Source organism: Narcine bancroftii, chromosome 2, assembly GCF_036971445.1.
Source record: "Narcine bancroftii isolate sNarBan1 chromosome 2, sNarBan1.hap1, whole genome shotgun sequence".
Classification (NCBI taxonomy): Eukaryota; Metazoa; Chordata; class Chondrichthyes; order Torpediniformes; family Narcinidae; genus Narcine; species Narcine bancroftii.
The window spans coordinates 148,028,581-148,045,048 of record NC_091470.1 but is presented as its reverse complement, the minus strand read 5'-3'; the positions used below and the strand labels follow the sequence as shown (position 1 = coordinate 148,045,048).

Here is a 16,468-nt window from a genome sequence, read left to right as displayed (position 1 = left end):
GGGGTAAATGCTAGGAATGTTGCTTTTGATGGGTTTTTTTCTGGTGTGGACACAGAACTTGGAGATGTGTTGAAAATGTCAGTAACAGACAAGGAGATATAGCAAGGGGTGTGGAATGGGTTTGCTGGGGCAGACAATTTAACATTACATTTGAGAGGAATAATGGGAAGTGAGTTAACACTAAAGGGTACAGTACCCACTAAAAGTGGTCCATAAATGGAGAGTTTTGGGACCATATGTACACAGTTCATTAAAGATGGCAGAGAAGATTGATCAAGTGATTTAAAAAATCATGCAGGATATGTTTTTTTATGTAAATCAAGAGGAAGAATGCAAGTGCAAAGATGTCGAGTTGACACTGTGCTGCCCACGGTGGTCTTTTTATGTCCTGAAAATTTGTTTACAACGCAGTAGAGGACGATTCCTACCATTTAAACCCATGCCTCCCAATTATACCCAAATTAACCTACAACCCCGTTCCAGAAACCAAGCTTCATAAAAGGTGGAAAAAAGGATGCAGAGGGTACTTGTCGAAATAGCTCCAGTGATGAGGGACTTGATCTTTGTGAAAGGACTGGCGACGCTGGGAATATGCTCTTTGAAGAGCTTTGAGAGAGAAAAAAGTTATATCTTCCGTGTCTTGAGGGAGTTAGGAAAGGTAGGCGCAGGACATGGGGGAATGTCTCATATATATTTGGCCGCTGTGTTGAATCGCCATACCATGCTCATCCCGAGCGAAAGAGATACAGAAATATTAGAACCGAAACTACCAATCTAAGGAACAGCTTCTTCCCATGGGCAGGGAAACTGTGGAACTGCTAAAACAATTCTCCCACTCTCAACCCTCCCCATCCCTACCCCCACCGGCCCCTATACATCCCCACCCCAGCACCACGCACACCCCTCCCCACCCTTACACCCACCACAATCATCGCTCCCTACCTCCTGCCCCACACTCATCCCCACCACTCCCCCCCCCCCCCCCCACACTCGTCCCATTCCCATCACATCCTAACCTTGCATTCTCCACCACTTCCACTGCACTCATCCAGTTCCATGATACCTTTCCTCCGTGATCTATTCTGAGTCCGGACTCGGGAACTGCTCTCGCCTTAACATTTGTCCAGAATGGAATACCACACGTAAGAAACCTCTGAGACAGCCTCTAATTTTCTTTTTTGATTTATTTGCAGAAATTTCTTGTATCAAACCGTTAAACACCATTATATTATCTTTGAATCCTCATTTACAATATACTCCTTTATTCCAGAAAAATAGATGGCATGCTAGCATTACAAAGTGCCCCCTATGAGTCGACGTTCAAGGCGGATCGATGTAAACGAACGTTTCTCTTTTGTATAGAAACTGTGCAATTCACAGCAAAACAAATGCCACGCAAAGCTATTACAAATTTACAATATATTTACAGTTAACTCTGTACAATGGTTTATACACATCAATAGTCTTTCCATTTCGTGTATTCAGGCCGATACCCAGGGCCTCCAGATAGAGCTGTCTTGGTGGGTAGCGGTGGCTTGCTGGCGAGGGCTGACACCGGGAGATGAAGGCGGGCGCTGCGCGGTTCCTCCATTGACGTTGGATTGGACCGAACACCATGGCCCCTCGGCGCAGTCCGGGTTCGTCGTGTGCGAGTGCGGAGAGTGGGTAACCAAGGAGAAGTCCGTGCATCTCTCCAGGTAGTCTGTCAGGCGATTGCACAGTTCCGTTCCCACGAATTGTGAAGACGGGAGCAAGTTGGTCAATTGGAGGAGACAAGCTTGGTATCCTTCGCGATAGCTATCCAGACAATCTGTGGAGATCAGGCGTGACAATGGTTATCGCCCACCGCTCCGTTCTGTATTCAGTTTAAAATGTTACCATGCACAATTTCAGTCTAAATTCGAATCATTTGCATTTAAGACAAAAAGTAGCAGCATATGGAAATAGCAGCGAAGAGGTTAATGAGCGGTATCACAGTGAATCCCTAAGTTACACCTCATATTTGTTGTGCAACATGTGCAGTCAACGTGAGAGCTTAGCTCAGATACATTATGCGATTAAACATGCTAAGTTCAATATAAAAGCTAATTTAATGTTTCTCCAATTTCATACGTGATATAACAAATCTAAAATCATCTTTGTGTTCAGTTTGAAGTTGTCTGTCATAATCCCCAACATATTTAGGAAGCAAACCTTTAGAAAAATATTGTTCAATGTAATTGGTTGGCAAACGCCTTTGTGTGATGTTTGGAGAAGCAGATAGTCCTGTGTGTACCCAAACTTTCACTTTAATTTCGCTGCAATCTTTTCATGTGAACAAATAATTAAAAATAGTTTCCTCCCGGGTTGAAAGCAGCAACGGTAAATGATTCAGGGAAATATCAAAAGCAGGATATTCTTAAATTTCATCCGAGCCTATGGACCATTTCAGTGAGTCTAACCCGAAATGGTTCACGTCTAATTTGCCCGCTGCAAAACGAGTGACACACTCACCGTGAAGGGGCTTTTTGGGCAAATTGTGCAGAAATCGAACAGTCATTTCCAGAATGTCCGCTTTTTCCAATTTGGAGTATCGTGGACTCTGAAAAGAAAAGGGCAGGCAGAGAAGTTAACTGTGGTTCGCTCTCCTGGCCTGCTGAGCGGGTTCAAGCATTCTCAAGTTTTATTTCAGATTTCTAGCTTCAACCATTTTTAAAATTTTTATTTTCGAAGGTTTATTGATTCGCTCCTCCCCCCCCCCCCCCGCCCCTCCCATCCCCCACAATTCGGAGTAAGATTGATCATCAGCGTCACGTAGGATGAGGCTATTCGGCCCACCAGGTCTGCTCCCGTCGAGAAGGGCCACTAACTTAATCCACAGGTCTGTGATGACCCTGCAAGTCCTAAATTCCAAGTTCGGTTTTTGCCGCTACTGCCCTTTTAATGAGTGAGTCTCAACCCTTCAAGTGAGAAAGGATCCCAACCAACACTCGGATTCTTCAATCAGTAATTTGTCGGTGCTCCCTCCTTATTTTACCACTTACTAAAATAATAGACCCTTCCTCTTTATTTTAAATATTAAATTTAGGTCTTAGACACACGAGTCCCTGCCCAATTACATCCAATTGACCAACAACACTGTCCACATTTCGAAAGGAAACCGGAGCCCCCGGGAAAGACACGGGGAGAACGTACTAACTCCTTACAGACAGCGCGGGATTCGAATTCTAGTCCCAAATGCTGCCGCTGTAACCTCTACAGCAACCGAGCCGCCCCTTTGTAGGAAAATATCAACGATAACCACTACCAGCCAAATTCTTGACCAACTCCTCATAAATGGAGATATCGCCACTCTGTAGTACATAATTTGAAACACTAATATTATATGGTTTATGTTACCAGCAAACGTTCACTTACATCTTTTCCAATGAGGGGCAGGATGAGCGCCTTTAACTTATTCAGACTGTCGTTAATTCGCGCTCGTCTTCTTTTCTCCATCAGGGGCTTCAGAGTCTGCAAGGAAATAAATAATCAGTCTTCAGACACGAGACACATCAGAGAATTTCGCCCGCGTTCCGTTTCTCCGGTGAGCGACGGTAGTTACCTTTCTCATCTCGCTGGCTTCCCTTTTTTGCCGTTTGCTCACTTCTGATGCACGCTTTCCCTGCGCTGGCTTGCTCGCTTCCAGGAGAGGCATTCTGTGCTGTTGTGTGTGTGTGTGTGTGTGTGTGTGTGTGTGTGTGTGTGTGTGTGAGGGAGAGAGGATCGGTTTTCTCTAAGCAGAGCGACAGCGATCAAGCCTACTGGCCCAAGCTGCTTAGAGCGTGCGAGTGACTGTCTCGCCCGGGTGTGAGTGAACTTATAGAGAGTGGGAGTGCCCGTGCCCTGCCCACTCGTCTTTGTGTGATGGCAAGGGACGCGACAGCGCTCCTATGCACAGTACCAAACTTTTTACAATAAAGCTACCATCTGTCTAACATTAAAGCGCAGTAACAGTAAAATATTAGTTTATAAACCTCAATCATAAAAATCAGAGATGATAAATGATATGAAATTCTCGTGTTGGAATAGTGTGACATCGAAAATTGGAATATACCGCTGAAATCAGCCCATGTCAATTTTGGCCGTGTGTTGTTAAGCTAATTCAAAATAACCTAGTAAATTGTTTTCAGGGTTTGAAAATGTTAATTTATAAGAAAAATACAAAAGCACAAGCCAAATGAACAAAATTAAAGTTCTACCCGTTGAAGTGATCATTCCTTCTCAAGTGCTCAATATGTCATTTGTTAATAACTGTAAGACGACCGCGCTCCATTCTTTTTGAAATGCTAATACGTTCTGCTTTGCAACGCCCGTCAGATGCAGCAACTCCGCTACTTGGGAATTCTCAGGTTGGAAACAAACCTGTCCTGAAGTGAAAAATGTAAACAGCTACCCAAGCCGAAAACTATGCTGTCCTTTTGAAACAAAGCAACACCCGTCTTTTCATTTTGCGAACAATGAACTGGACATTTAAGGTAAATGTAGATTAATAACAGCTCGGATATGAGGGACCAGGGGCAATGGAGAATAAACCATGTCCAAGAGACAAACGCGACGTTGCCTGTGTTTTACGATACATTTGTTTGGTAGTTTCGACACTACCTCTCATATGCTCGTTGCAAGTTGCATTTTACTCTTCACTATTTCCCCTTAGTTGGAGGCAGTTCTGGGACAGGTGAAGATTTAAGTTAAATAATTCTGTTTAAATTTAGCAAACGAGCACCCAACCACTTCGGGCAAAACTGTCACAAATCGTAGATAAATTAATCTTGGATATAAACAGAGCGCAAACGTTTTCTGCATATTCCCTCGAGGATTCATGGACATGGGTTCAAGCCATGCCCAGGCACACTCCAACAACAACCTGTCAAGCCCGGCCATGACTAGAATATGGGCATTTCTTATATCTCCAAACCTAAATACAATTCAAATTCGAAGAGCAACCCCCACTTTTTTTCCACTTTCAACATTTAATCAACTTAATCTAAGACACATTCTTGGATTCTGGCCTTACATCTCCTGAGCAGATTTTCATTGCATCGTGTGATGCAGGAAGGGAGAGGGTGAAAAAGGAACGAATCTACTCGGTGTTGGTTTGAGATGCAGAAGAAAATATATATAAAGCTTCATTTTAATTTGAAATTCATGATTAGATAGAATTTAATGCAGCGTCTGCAATTTTTCTAAAGTTATGGGTTTCCAGGATAATTTTTTTTGGTCCCGGCTTAATATAAAAAAGGGGAGACGTGATTTTACGTGTCCTGTTCAAAAATGTATCCTACTGCCACGGTTCTGCATCAGACATACGTTATATTTTCGAAAAGATAGCGTGTTTTTGGATTATTCAAATAACTTCCAATCTGTCCCAGCATTAAAAGACCGCGTTTGTTTTGGCTTGGGAAGCTGTCGTAAATGAAACATCTGTCTACAGCATCCTTCACCCCCGCCACAACACCCACCAACCTCCCCAACCACCTCATCCTCTTACCTCAAACAAAGAGATCCCCGGGTTATTGGAGCGTTCAAGACAAATAATCACGTGATTCTAAACTTTTTATAAGAAAGTCGCCCTTTTTAGGCGGTTAGAACCGCAGTCAACACTGCCTGAGATCAGCAGGAGTCCAACACCGAGCAAACTGCAAAGAGAAAACGAGATTAAGACGCTTTCTGTATCGGTGGATTGTTTTCTCATGCATAAAATTCGACACTCTCCTTCCCAACTTGCAATCAAATATTTCCCTCTGTTAGCCAGACAGGTAGGAGGTATAGAGGTTTGTTTCAGTTGAAACGATGCTCTTTAAGTGCTGGACTTGCGTTCAGTGCATTCTTATACATTGTTGCTTCCATCTCTCTGTCGGTTGGGTCTCAGTGGGATTAATGAGCTGAATTGGTGTCATGCACTCGGCACGCGCCAACAGCCGCTCAAGCAGACTGCAGTGTTCAGAGAACTTGGGCAGGTCGCCAGAGAATGGACAAAATCTAAAGAGCGCCCGCATTAAAAAGAATCACATTTAAAAATTATGACCATTTGTCATGGAAAAGATGACAGCGCAAATGGCACTCGATAATACTCCACGATCATGGCTGGGAATAGGATCAGGAAACACATCATTGCTTGGAATTACATAGAATTTATAAAGTAGATTAAGACTCAATAAATATACCTTCCACACAACTTTCAGAGCCCTCTAACTTTCCACCTTCTGGGGCCCGTCCATCTGTGTTTCCATCAATAGCAACCGTTATTATAACCTTGTGGAAAAACTTGTTTAAAACACCACACCGTGGCCGTGCAACGAATCTTAACTCCTAGTTGTGTTTATTTGAGCGTCCCTGATTAATTAATGCAGACTCCTGTGAATTATCCATGCTTAACCCATGCTAGGTGTCTATTTTCCCCTGTACTGTAGGTGAAAGTGGCACTGGTTGTCGTTGAGATTATTTAGCAAGACCCCGTCTCATTCTCCTAAATTCTTTCCATTTCCAAATTCAAATAGTTTTATGGAGCGTAGAAGAATGAGGGGAGATTCAGGAGCGAAGAAGAATGAGGGGAGATCATATTTAAAATTATGAGAGGAAATAAATAGAGTATATGTAGGTAGGCTTTTACCACTCAGGGTAGGTGAGATACAAACCAGAAGACAACAGTTAAAGGGGCAAGTTTATGGGGGAATATGAGGGGGAATTTCTTCACACAGAGAGTGGTGTGAATGTGGAGAAGCTGCCAGCTGCGGTGGTGAATGCGGACTCAATTTTAATTTTTAAGAAGAATTTTAGACAGGTCTATGGATGAGAAAGGTATGGAGGGCTCTGGACTGGGTCCAGGTCAGTGGAACTAGGCAAAAAAAAATAGTTCGGCACAGACTAGAGGGACCGAAGGGGTCTATTTCTGTGCTGCAGACAGTGTTCTATGGTTATTATGGTTCAAAGCAGAATTGAACGCTGCACTATTGAAACATCAGCTGGAATCCACGCAGATGCGCCCGAGGTTCTCCCACTTTGCAGCAATACATCGGGACACAATAGATTCCAAACTGATCAAATTAATATACTTAATGGGGATCAACTAATTTTTTTTTAATGTGGAGAGATCAAAACCTGTTCCTCAAAAAAGTTATGGAACAACAAAAATTAATTGTATTATTGTTTTAATTTAAACAATATTGCTGATTTTGCCAACAAGGGCAAAATGTTGAGTTTATTTCAGATTTATTGTCAGAGTTCATACATATAACCCTGAGATTCCTTTTCCTGCGGGCGAGGTAAAATTACCACTTATTGGCATTGAAAAAAAACTGTACATAAATAAAGAAATGTAGACTGCAATACAGAGATTTTTTTTTAAATAATCTCCGGCTCTTTGCACGATTTGTGCTGCTAAAGTTACGGGGTCGCGTTGGCAGTTGAATGCATCTTCTTCACTGCCCCAGATCAAGACCATTGTGGGATTAGTTGAGATGAATGATGCCACACGTCTGACACGAGCCAGTGAACAGACGGAGGGTCCCTGGGCAAGCCAGTTAAGCTGAACGCAATTCCCTTCTGAAAGTTAGCGCTCTCCCGTTCTCTTTCTAGGAGTTTCTGATTTCCATTTTATTTTTGGTGCGTGGGGGTGGGGGTTGTTTTGTTTCAAACAATTTTGGCGTCAGGGTCCCATATGCTCTCTTGGGTGACTCGGAGTTGGATGAGCAATCAGACTGCCCCTTCGTTCTAAAAGGGTTGGGTACTCCCCAGAACCCAGTTACTCGGCAAGAGGGGGCAGAAGTAAGAAGTTTCTCCAAGTAATCACCGATAATTTCCCTTTTAAAATCTGCTTCTAATTCGAAACCATATTATAACTGTTGTGTAGTACTGTATTAAAGTCACTACAATATATTTTAAAGTCACGTCCACACTTCCTTCAAGCAACTTTATCTGTAAAGGTAAATATACAGGTGCATAACTATATTTAACACGTATCGCATTCTATATCAGCACTGTATGGAAGCCTGCAATGTATTTAGATATTAGAGTTAACTTTTGAACATTCAAAGTAAGCTTTAGAATTTATGCTAATATGAAACAATTACGCTTTATTTAATATTAATTCGTTATATCTTTAAATATAAATTGTGTTTTCGTACAAGTATACATGAGCAAAATAGTTCATTTGGCATAATTCTTCAATGGGCTGCTTCAGACTAGAATTAAAAAAATTACCACCCACTGTAATGCAAAAAAAATCCTCAAATCGGTATAATTTTTAGTAATAAATCCCGATACTTCATTCAAAGGACTTTATTCCTTGGAGCGTTGAAGAATGGGGGGGGGGGGAAGATTTGATAGAGATTTACAAAATTATGAGGGTTATAGACAAACTAAATGCATTTTCACCTAGATTAGGAGAGATAAATATGAAAGGACTTGCATTTAGGGCGAAAGGGGAAAGGTTTAGGAGGAAAATTAGGGGTAACCTTCAATCGGAAAGTGGTGGGATTGTGGTAAATGCGAGCTCAGTCTAAAGTTTTAAGAATAAAATGGATGGATACATGAATGGTAGAAGTCTAGAGGGTAATGGACTGGGTGCAGGTCAATGGGACTAGTGGAATAATGTCTCGGCATAGACGAGAAGGGCCGAATGGTCTGTTTTTTCCCCCTATGCTGTAGTGTTCTATGGTTCAATGCAATTTCACCAATTTCTTGAGGTCAGTAAATGGTTCTACGTTTTGTTAAATGTGCTTACACCTTCTATATCCAGAACATTCCAAAAATAACGTTAAATCTTTCCTTTTCTTACATCATTTCCCAGTTCTAGATGTGATGCTTTGCTTCACTAGGCGAGTGACCGGCAGTTTGATGCAAAACCTGGGACTGGAAGAAATATCGCCCCGTGAGGACTCCAGGTAAGGACTAAGGTGGAACGCACGACGTGGTGTCCTATGGGCGCTCAAGCAGAGCTGTATTATTGAAGTTAACATTTCTGCTGCTCGTGGTGATCGAGCTTTCAAAATATAGCGAATTTACCATCATTTATTGCATGATTATATCTGAAATCCCATTCACTTAACACACCACAATGGCAGTCCTTGGGGTACATCCATTACTTTATTCTGCTGAATCCTCTATTCAGCTCCAGACGGTAGGAAGTTAATTCTGACGAGCGGTCGCGTGTCGTTCTCCTATTAATGGACAGCAGCTGTACAGAGGAACGCTCACAGCGAGTAAATGATCCCGCCGCCTCTCCCCATCGCTCAGACCCCAATTTTTTTCTGCCGGCAGTTGAAGAGCATTTGCCTGCCAGTGCGGTGCCAAGTGGAGGTTTGCACTGACTTTCCGTTGGCCCAGACGTTAAGGTAACAGCGTAGAAGTCCTGTAACTTCTCTCACTTCGTCGTTGTTGCGTAAGTTTAGACATACACAGCACGGGAACAGGCCATTTCGGCCCACGAGTCCGTGCCGACCAATATACACCCAATTTCGAACGGTGGGAGAAAACCGGAGCCCCGGGGAAAACTCGGAGAGAATGTACCATCTCCTTGCAGACAGCCCGAGATTCGAACCCAGGTCGCGATTACTGGGGCTGTAAAGGCGTCCCACTAACCACTACGCTCGTAGTGCCGCCCCTAATTAATTAATTAACAAATAAATAGATAGGGAGAGGGGAGGGTGATAGAGAGCGATAGATTGGCAGGTCGGAAATTTGGAAAGAGAGAATAAGAAAGAGGGAACGCAAAGAAACCTCAGAACGTTACTTTTAGACGTGGTTGACAAAGATGTCAAATGTTTGAAGGGACTTGAACCCAACGCCACATTGAGAACCGCCTTCCTGAACAACTGCAGTCCATCAGCTTTTCTCAGAGGAACTGGAAGGTACTCAACAGGTAAGGCAGCCTCTGTGGAGAGAAATGGCAACGCCTTCTCTCCATTTTGTAGCTGGCTGGGTCCTTCCAGTTCCTCCGTTTTGTCTGCGGATCGGTACGAAATTCCCAAATTCATACCCACAAATTATTTCCAACTGAGGCTAATGCATCGTTTGAGATGAAACGCTGCGTTTCCAGACACCTCCTGACCCTTTTGGTGGTCGAGGTTGTGAGTTTGGTCAGAGATGCCATGGTAAGTGAAATGAAAAAGGTTGAGAATAACTGGCCAAGACTTTAACACAACCCTCTTCTATGACCACGGTCATATATCTGGTAAATTGATCCATTCGGTCCAATGCCCACAACGACCAAGGTGCCTGCCTCCCTAAACTGGTCCCATTTGCTTGCGATTGGCCCTCGTTCCTCGAGGGACGTTCCAGGAGCCAGAAGAGTGGGGTAACGCGCGACGTTGTGGGTTAGGTACAGTAAATGTCATAGGAAGTGAGAGAAAAGCGTGTGATTTAATTTAAGATGAGTCGAGCACAAGGATTGAAAGCGTAAAACTTCAGCGTTGGCTCTAGAAGGAGAGACCTCATCGCCACAAACTTTGAGCTTCCGACAGAACGAATACTTCAGCAGTTATAAGGGTTAGAAATCGATGTGGGTGCTCCACCTATTGTCAAAACCGCCCTGAAATTAAACCGCGTGTGTGGATGGGTCCGGCAAATCTTTAGCTCGGTGTCTTCTGAGGTGGTTGTGGGGAAGGTGAGGGCGAGGCGTATGTTCGCCTATTAAATATGTTCTACCCAAATTTTACTCTTGCCAGGGCGATATATGAAGACTGAAATATTCTCTTACTTCAGACAATTTCCCCTCCGCAGTCACCAGTAAAACACAAAAGTCTGCAGAGTCCGTGATTGAAGTAAAAACACAATGTTGGAGAAGCTCCGTTGGTCAAACTGTGTAGATATAAACTACACAGAGATAAAGATACATAACCAATGTTTCTGGTTGAGTCTGTCATCGAGGTATCTTCATCAAGTCACCCGTATAACAAAGAACAATACAGCACAGGCCTTTCGACCCTCGATATTGTGCCGACCTTTATATTCCTACCCCTCACCTCCCTCAAAAAAAAACCCCGAAAACCTTCCCACCTCATCATCCTCTATTTTTCTTTCATACATATCGAAGCGTCTCTTAAATGCCCCATTCATCCAGCCTCCACCACACCCCCCCCCCCCCAGCAAGACATTCTAGACACCCACATTGTCTGTTTAAAAAGCTTGTGTCTCCCCTAAAACTTCTTCCCTTAATAGGGAAGCCATTTCGTCCGTGAAAACCAAGAATGGGAGGGAGCACTTAAACCAGTAGGAATTAATTGGGAATTCATTCCCACGCCCGGCCTTTAATATACTGTGCCCTCCATTAATGTTTGGGACAAAGACACTCCTTTATTTGCCCCTGTGTTCAACAGTTTTAAAATTGTAATGAAACAATTCACAGATCAAAAGCTTAGAAGCAAGCCTAGCTCTCTTATACCTGAACCAATGAAGCAATGAAACATACATTATGATGCCCTGAAATGAGGGGACGGTGTCTCAAAAGTGCTATAATTTCTACATCAAACCAAAATGTATACAAATAACATAACAATTAACATAACAATTACAGCTCGGAAACAGGAATAAAAACTGGATGTGTACTTTAATTACATGTGAATTGTTTGATTATAAATATAAAAGTGTGGAGCACTGGGGAAAATAAAGGAAAATGCGTCTTTGTCCCAAACATTATGGAGGGTACTGTCGATGGACGTTAGGAATGAGCAAGTGGCGTTCTTGTGAACTTCACTGAGAAAGGCAGAGGCATGAGTACAATCAGGCACGAGACAAGACTAAGGGACAACTCGAACTAGCCCATGGTTATTTTATCCCGGTCATCCAAAACCACAACTTCAACATCTCACAGTTATTAAACCGCCGGATATTACAGGTTTCTCTTTAAAATTCATTCCAAACAACGCACCACCTTATATCTAAGGGCCAATCGCGACCGAAATGTTGACTGCCCATTTCTACCCCGGGATGCTGCCTGGCCCGCCGAATCCCCTCAGCTGCTCAGTATTTTGCAAAATGTTCGGGGAAAAGAAATTAAGAGAGAGTAATTATATCTCAACGTTTTGTAGGAATATTTTCAAAAGAGTGCAATCTCCCAGCTCTATGGAGTGACTCTGGGGATCAGAGCAAGTATATTAAGTTTGAAGAGAGATGTTTTCATTTCGCTCCTGATTAAATATTCTGTAGCGTATCGAGTTTAATGCGCATTTTATCGCAGGCAGAAGTTTGTGAAGTTATTAGCCAAATCTTTGGCCAGTTTTCATTTTCACCCAACCGGCATTAAACCTGTCCCCGAATGAACAGCTGTCCAAGCTAAAATCCACGCTAACGAAAAAATAAACATCTGTCCCTGCAGCCTGGACATAACCGCTTTCTGATTTTAAATATCGCCTTTGATGTCAAAACAGACCCCGATTTTGTTAGCCGTACAATTAAAAAAAGGTTCACAATGCGAAGCAAATTGTGGATTTTCCTTTATTGTTAATTAAAATCAATTATTATTACCGTTACACTGAGTTTTAAAGTGTTGTGCATTTTTTAACCTGCAATAATTTAATAAATACAAAATGTTTTATAAGATGCATATTGCAAAGCACAATACCTAAGCAAATACATGTGAAAGCCGACTGCTGAATAGGTGCATTTGGTTGCATAAAATACTCGGGGTTAATCCCAGATTCGTTTTATTGGCAAGAATAAGAACATTCTTATCCATTCTCTTCCCCCTCTTCATGCCACCAGGTCTCACTGGGACTACTGATTGAAATAGAAGGCACGAGTCAGCCCCGTCTGCTCGTCACCAGAAGCCGGCAGCCACCGCTCAGCTCCTGATCTCGCCCATGAAAGTCCTTCTGAAAATTCACTATTTCCAATTCCTTTCACAATACCGTTACAAGGCAAAAGGTTCCCGCTTTCCCTTCTTCCTTCTGAAATATAATCTGGACGGCATTGTATTCTGAAACAAAAACGCAACGCGGGAGAAACTCAGCTGGTCAAACAGTGTACTTTATGTAGCAAAGATTTAGATACATAGCCAACGTCCCAGGCTTCAGCCCTTCAACAAAGATTTCTGAAGTATTGGCCACTTACTGAAATGAAAATTATTTAAAATTTTAATCAGAACTAGTTTAGTTTAATGATCTAGATTTCCCCAAACTTCTCTCCTCTCAAATAAGTGTTCTTTGACACTTATTTTGCATTATTTTGGCAATCTGGATGTTATTTCCCTGGAGACAGGTAGTGATCTGCTTTCTTGAAATGCTGCAGTTCTCACAGCCCAATTGTTCTCACCTGTGCGGACCAAGTGATTAGGAAAGGTGAGTGGATGGGGGTATTCCAAAACATACCTGAAGCCATTGGAAGTGTTGTTGGAAAGGTGAGTGGACAGTGTGGGCTAAATAGTGGAGGCAGTGAATGTTTAGGGTGGCAAAAATGGAGCGCCAAATAACTGGCTTAATCCTGGCTGGTGCTGAAATGCTTGAATGCTGTTGGAGTTGGGCACATTTGGTGAAGAGTGACTCTTGATATATGCCTTGTAGAAGATGGAAAGGCTTTGGAAAGTTGGCAGGTGAGTCATAGCCTCAAGATTCGGGGTAATGAATTTAGGACAGAGATGAAGAGGAACAGCTTTCCCAGAGGGTGGTAAATCTGTGGAATTTGCTGCCTGTTGAAGCAGTGGAGGCAACCTCAGTAAATATATTTAAGACAAGGTCGGATAGATTTTTGCATAGTAAGGGAATTAAGGAACATGGGGAAAAGCCAGAAAGGTGGAGATGATAATCATATCAGCCATGATATGGCTTCCAATAGGGAATCACTTCCAATAGGGAATTGGATCCCCTCCTCGCTGATGGAAACGTCCAGATGGCAGTTGGGTCAATGAAATTGGATGCTCTGGCATACGTCTAGTTGACTTTCTATCCTGTATCTGCCTGTGCTTCTGTTTTTGGCTCCCAGCACACAACATTCCATTGAATGGTGGAGCTGGCTTGATGGGACAGATGACTGAATCGTGTTCCTATTTCTTATGTTCATATGTCACTTACAGGATACCACAATTCTGATTGATAGTATTTGTGTTACTGGCCCAGTTACCTTTCTAATCAATGATAACTCCTAGGATGTTGATAGTGAAGACCAGGTGATGGTAATCCAACTGAGTGTCAAAGACCAGCAATTATATTCTCTCCTCTGATTCCATAACATTTCAATTACAACTGAATGGTACAGCACAACATTTCAATTACAACTGAGTGGTACAGTACAAAATCAGGCCCTTAATCCAATGGGCCTAGGCCAACCATCAAGCATTCATTTACAACAATCCTATCTTCATCCCATTTTTTTTTCTGACTCATCAACTCCTCTCAGATTCCACCACTAACCTACACAACAGGGGCAATTTACAGCAGACAATTAACCAACCAGCTTGCACACCTTGGCGGTGTGTGAGGAAGCTGGAGCACCAGAAGGAAACCCACATAGTCATAGGGAGAGCACGCAAACTTAAACACTGCCGGACCCAGGGTCAGGATTCAAACCAGGTTTCCTGTGACAGGAGTCTCATCATGAGGCAACAGCTCTACTATCTCTGCCACCTTGCTGCCCCTCATTAGTTTTAATGAACCTTGGAAATTTTAATGTGAAAGGTACTGGTAGGTTGCATCACTGCCTGGTCTGGAGGTGCCATATGTCATAACATAACATAACATAACAATTACAGCACGGAAACAGGCCATTAGGCCCTTCTAGTCCGCACCAAACCAAACACCCCTTTCTAGTCCCACCTCCCCACACAATGCCCATAACCCTCCATCTTCTTCTCATCCATATACCTGTCCAACCTTTTCTTAAATAATACAATTGACTCCGCCGCCACTATTTCTCCCAGAAGATCATTCCACACGGCTACCACTCTCTGAGTAAAGAAGTTCCCCCTCATGTTACCTCTAAACCTCTGCCCCTTAATTCTTAACTCATGTCCTCTTGTTTTAATCTTTCCTCCACTTAACGGAAATAGTCTATCCACATCCACTCTGTCTATCCCTTTCATAATCTTAAATACTTCTATCAAATCCCCTCTCAACCTTCTATGCTCCAAAGAATAAAGACCTAATCTGTCCAATCTCTCCCTATACTCTAGATGCTTAAACCCAGATAACATTCTGGTAAACCTTCTCTGCACTCTCTCCACTCTGTTTATATCCTTCCTATAATTAGGCGACCAGAACTGCACACAGAACTCCAAATTAGGCCGCATTTGTATAAATACAAATTAATTCCTTCCTCTTATTCTTGCCATTATCTACAAATGGAAAAATGTATTAATTTTAAAAAATCTCAATTACTCCTATTGTCAAACTCTACTTCTGTTAACATTTTCTTTTCTAGTTTTTATTTTCTCTTCTGTGCACTCCTGATGGAAAGGCCAGCATTGAAACACAAGAAATAGGAGGAAGAGAAGGTGATATGACATTTCAATCCTTCTCCAAGTTTCATTACCTCAGCAGCAGCATTTTTTAATTTAAAAAAAATAGACATACAGCACGGTAACAGGCCTTTCCGGCCCATGACCCCATGCCGCCCAATTATACTCAATTGACCTACAACCCTCGTAATATTTTGAATGGTAGGAGGAAACCTATGCAGACATGGGGAGAATGTACAAACTCCTTACAGACAGCGTGGGATTCGAACCCAGCGTCCTGATTGCTGTCACAGCATTGTGCTAATCATTAAGTTAACCATGCCGCCTATTCTCCTGAACTTCCCCATACCCCTCCATTCTTTTAGAAAACACAGATCTATCCCCTGTCTCTTCTGAATTAACTTAATAACTCACCTTCCACAGAGTCCAGGGTAGACAATTCACCACTTATCATGTAAAATGCTCCTCAATGCCATATCCTTTATTCTGAGTCCTAGTTCTGGACTCCTCAATCAGGAAAAGCATCCTTCCTGCATCCAGCCTATCCAGCCCCAGAAGAATTGTGCAAGTTTCAATAAGATCTACTCTCAAATTCAAGTGATTCATTAGACCTACCATCCTTGAAAACAATCCAGTGATTTTCCACTACAATTTTCCAATTGAGATCAGAACTGTGGACAATACTCCAGAGGTGGTTTCCACAGACCCCTATATCATTGGTTATCCTTAATTGACCTGGAGAAGATAGTGGCAAGCCACTTCTTAATTCCCACTGGGAGAGAGATGGTTTCATTCTAAATTCTATTTCTATCAATATTGAATGTATTGTTGGTGAAAATCCTCTAAACGTAATGTAAAGGAGGCAGTTATAATAGATGTGATGAAATAAATGATCAAGTTGGTTGCTAAACAGAAATTAAAGAAATTAAGGAATTTCAACATGCAATACCTTTGAATTTCAAAGGCACATGATAGGCCATCTGTTAATAGACTGGGAGAAGAAATGGCACGTGCTGGGAGAGAGAAATTAGCTCTCATTAACACAAGTCATGGATAATGACA

At 42.5% G+C, this 16,468-nt stretch overlaps 1 protein-coding gene and 1 long non-coding RNA gene across 5 annotated transcripts in view; one reads left to right on the top strand and one right to left on the bottom strand.

Moving 5' to 3' along the window:
- The window catches only part of LOC138754349 (uncharacterized), a 40,402-nt gene that overhangs the window by 19,246 nt on the left and 4,688 nt on the right, over positions 1–16,468 (top strand). The window contains exons 4-8 of one of the 4 annotated variants that reach the window (XR_011351682.1): positions 3,481–3,565; positions 4,339–4,496; positions 8,810–8,903; positions 9,280–9,353; positions 10,686–12,479. This is a non-coding gene — a long non-coding RNA (uncharacterized lncRNA). Of the gene's footprint in view, positions 1–3,480; positions 3,566–4,338; positions 4,497–8,809; positions 8,904–9,279; positions 9,354–10,685; positions 12,480–12,720; positions 16,266–16,468 lie in introns of those variants that run through there. The other 3 variants (XR_011351681.1, XR_011351683.1, XR_011351684.1) reach the window with 3 other exon arrangements.
- On the bottom strand, positions 1,246–3,818 carry LOC138754348 (transcription factor HES-2-like). The gene is made up of 4 exons (XM_069918504.1): positions 3,584–3,818; positions 3,397–3,492; positions 2,494–2,581; positions 1,246–1,810 (listed from the first exon to the last, which is right to left on the bottom strand). Exons 1-4 carry the CDS (start codon positions 3,674–3,676, stop codon positions 1,482–1,484), a joined length of 606 nt encoding a protein of 201 aa, XP_069774605.1. The 5' UTR covers positions 3,677–3,818; the 3' UTR covers positions 1,246–1,481.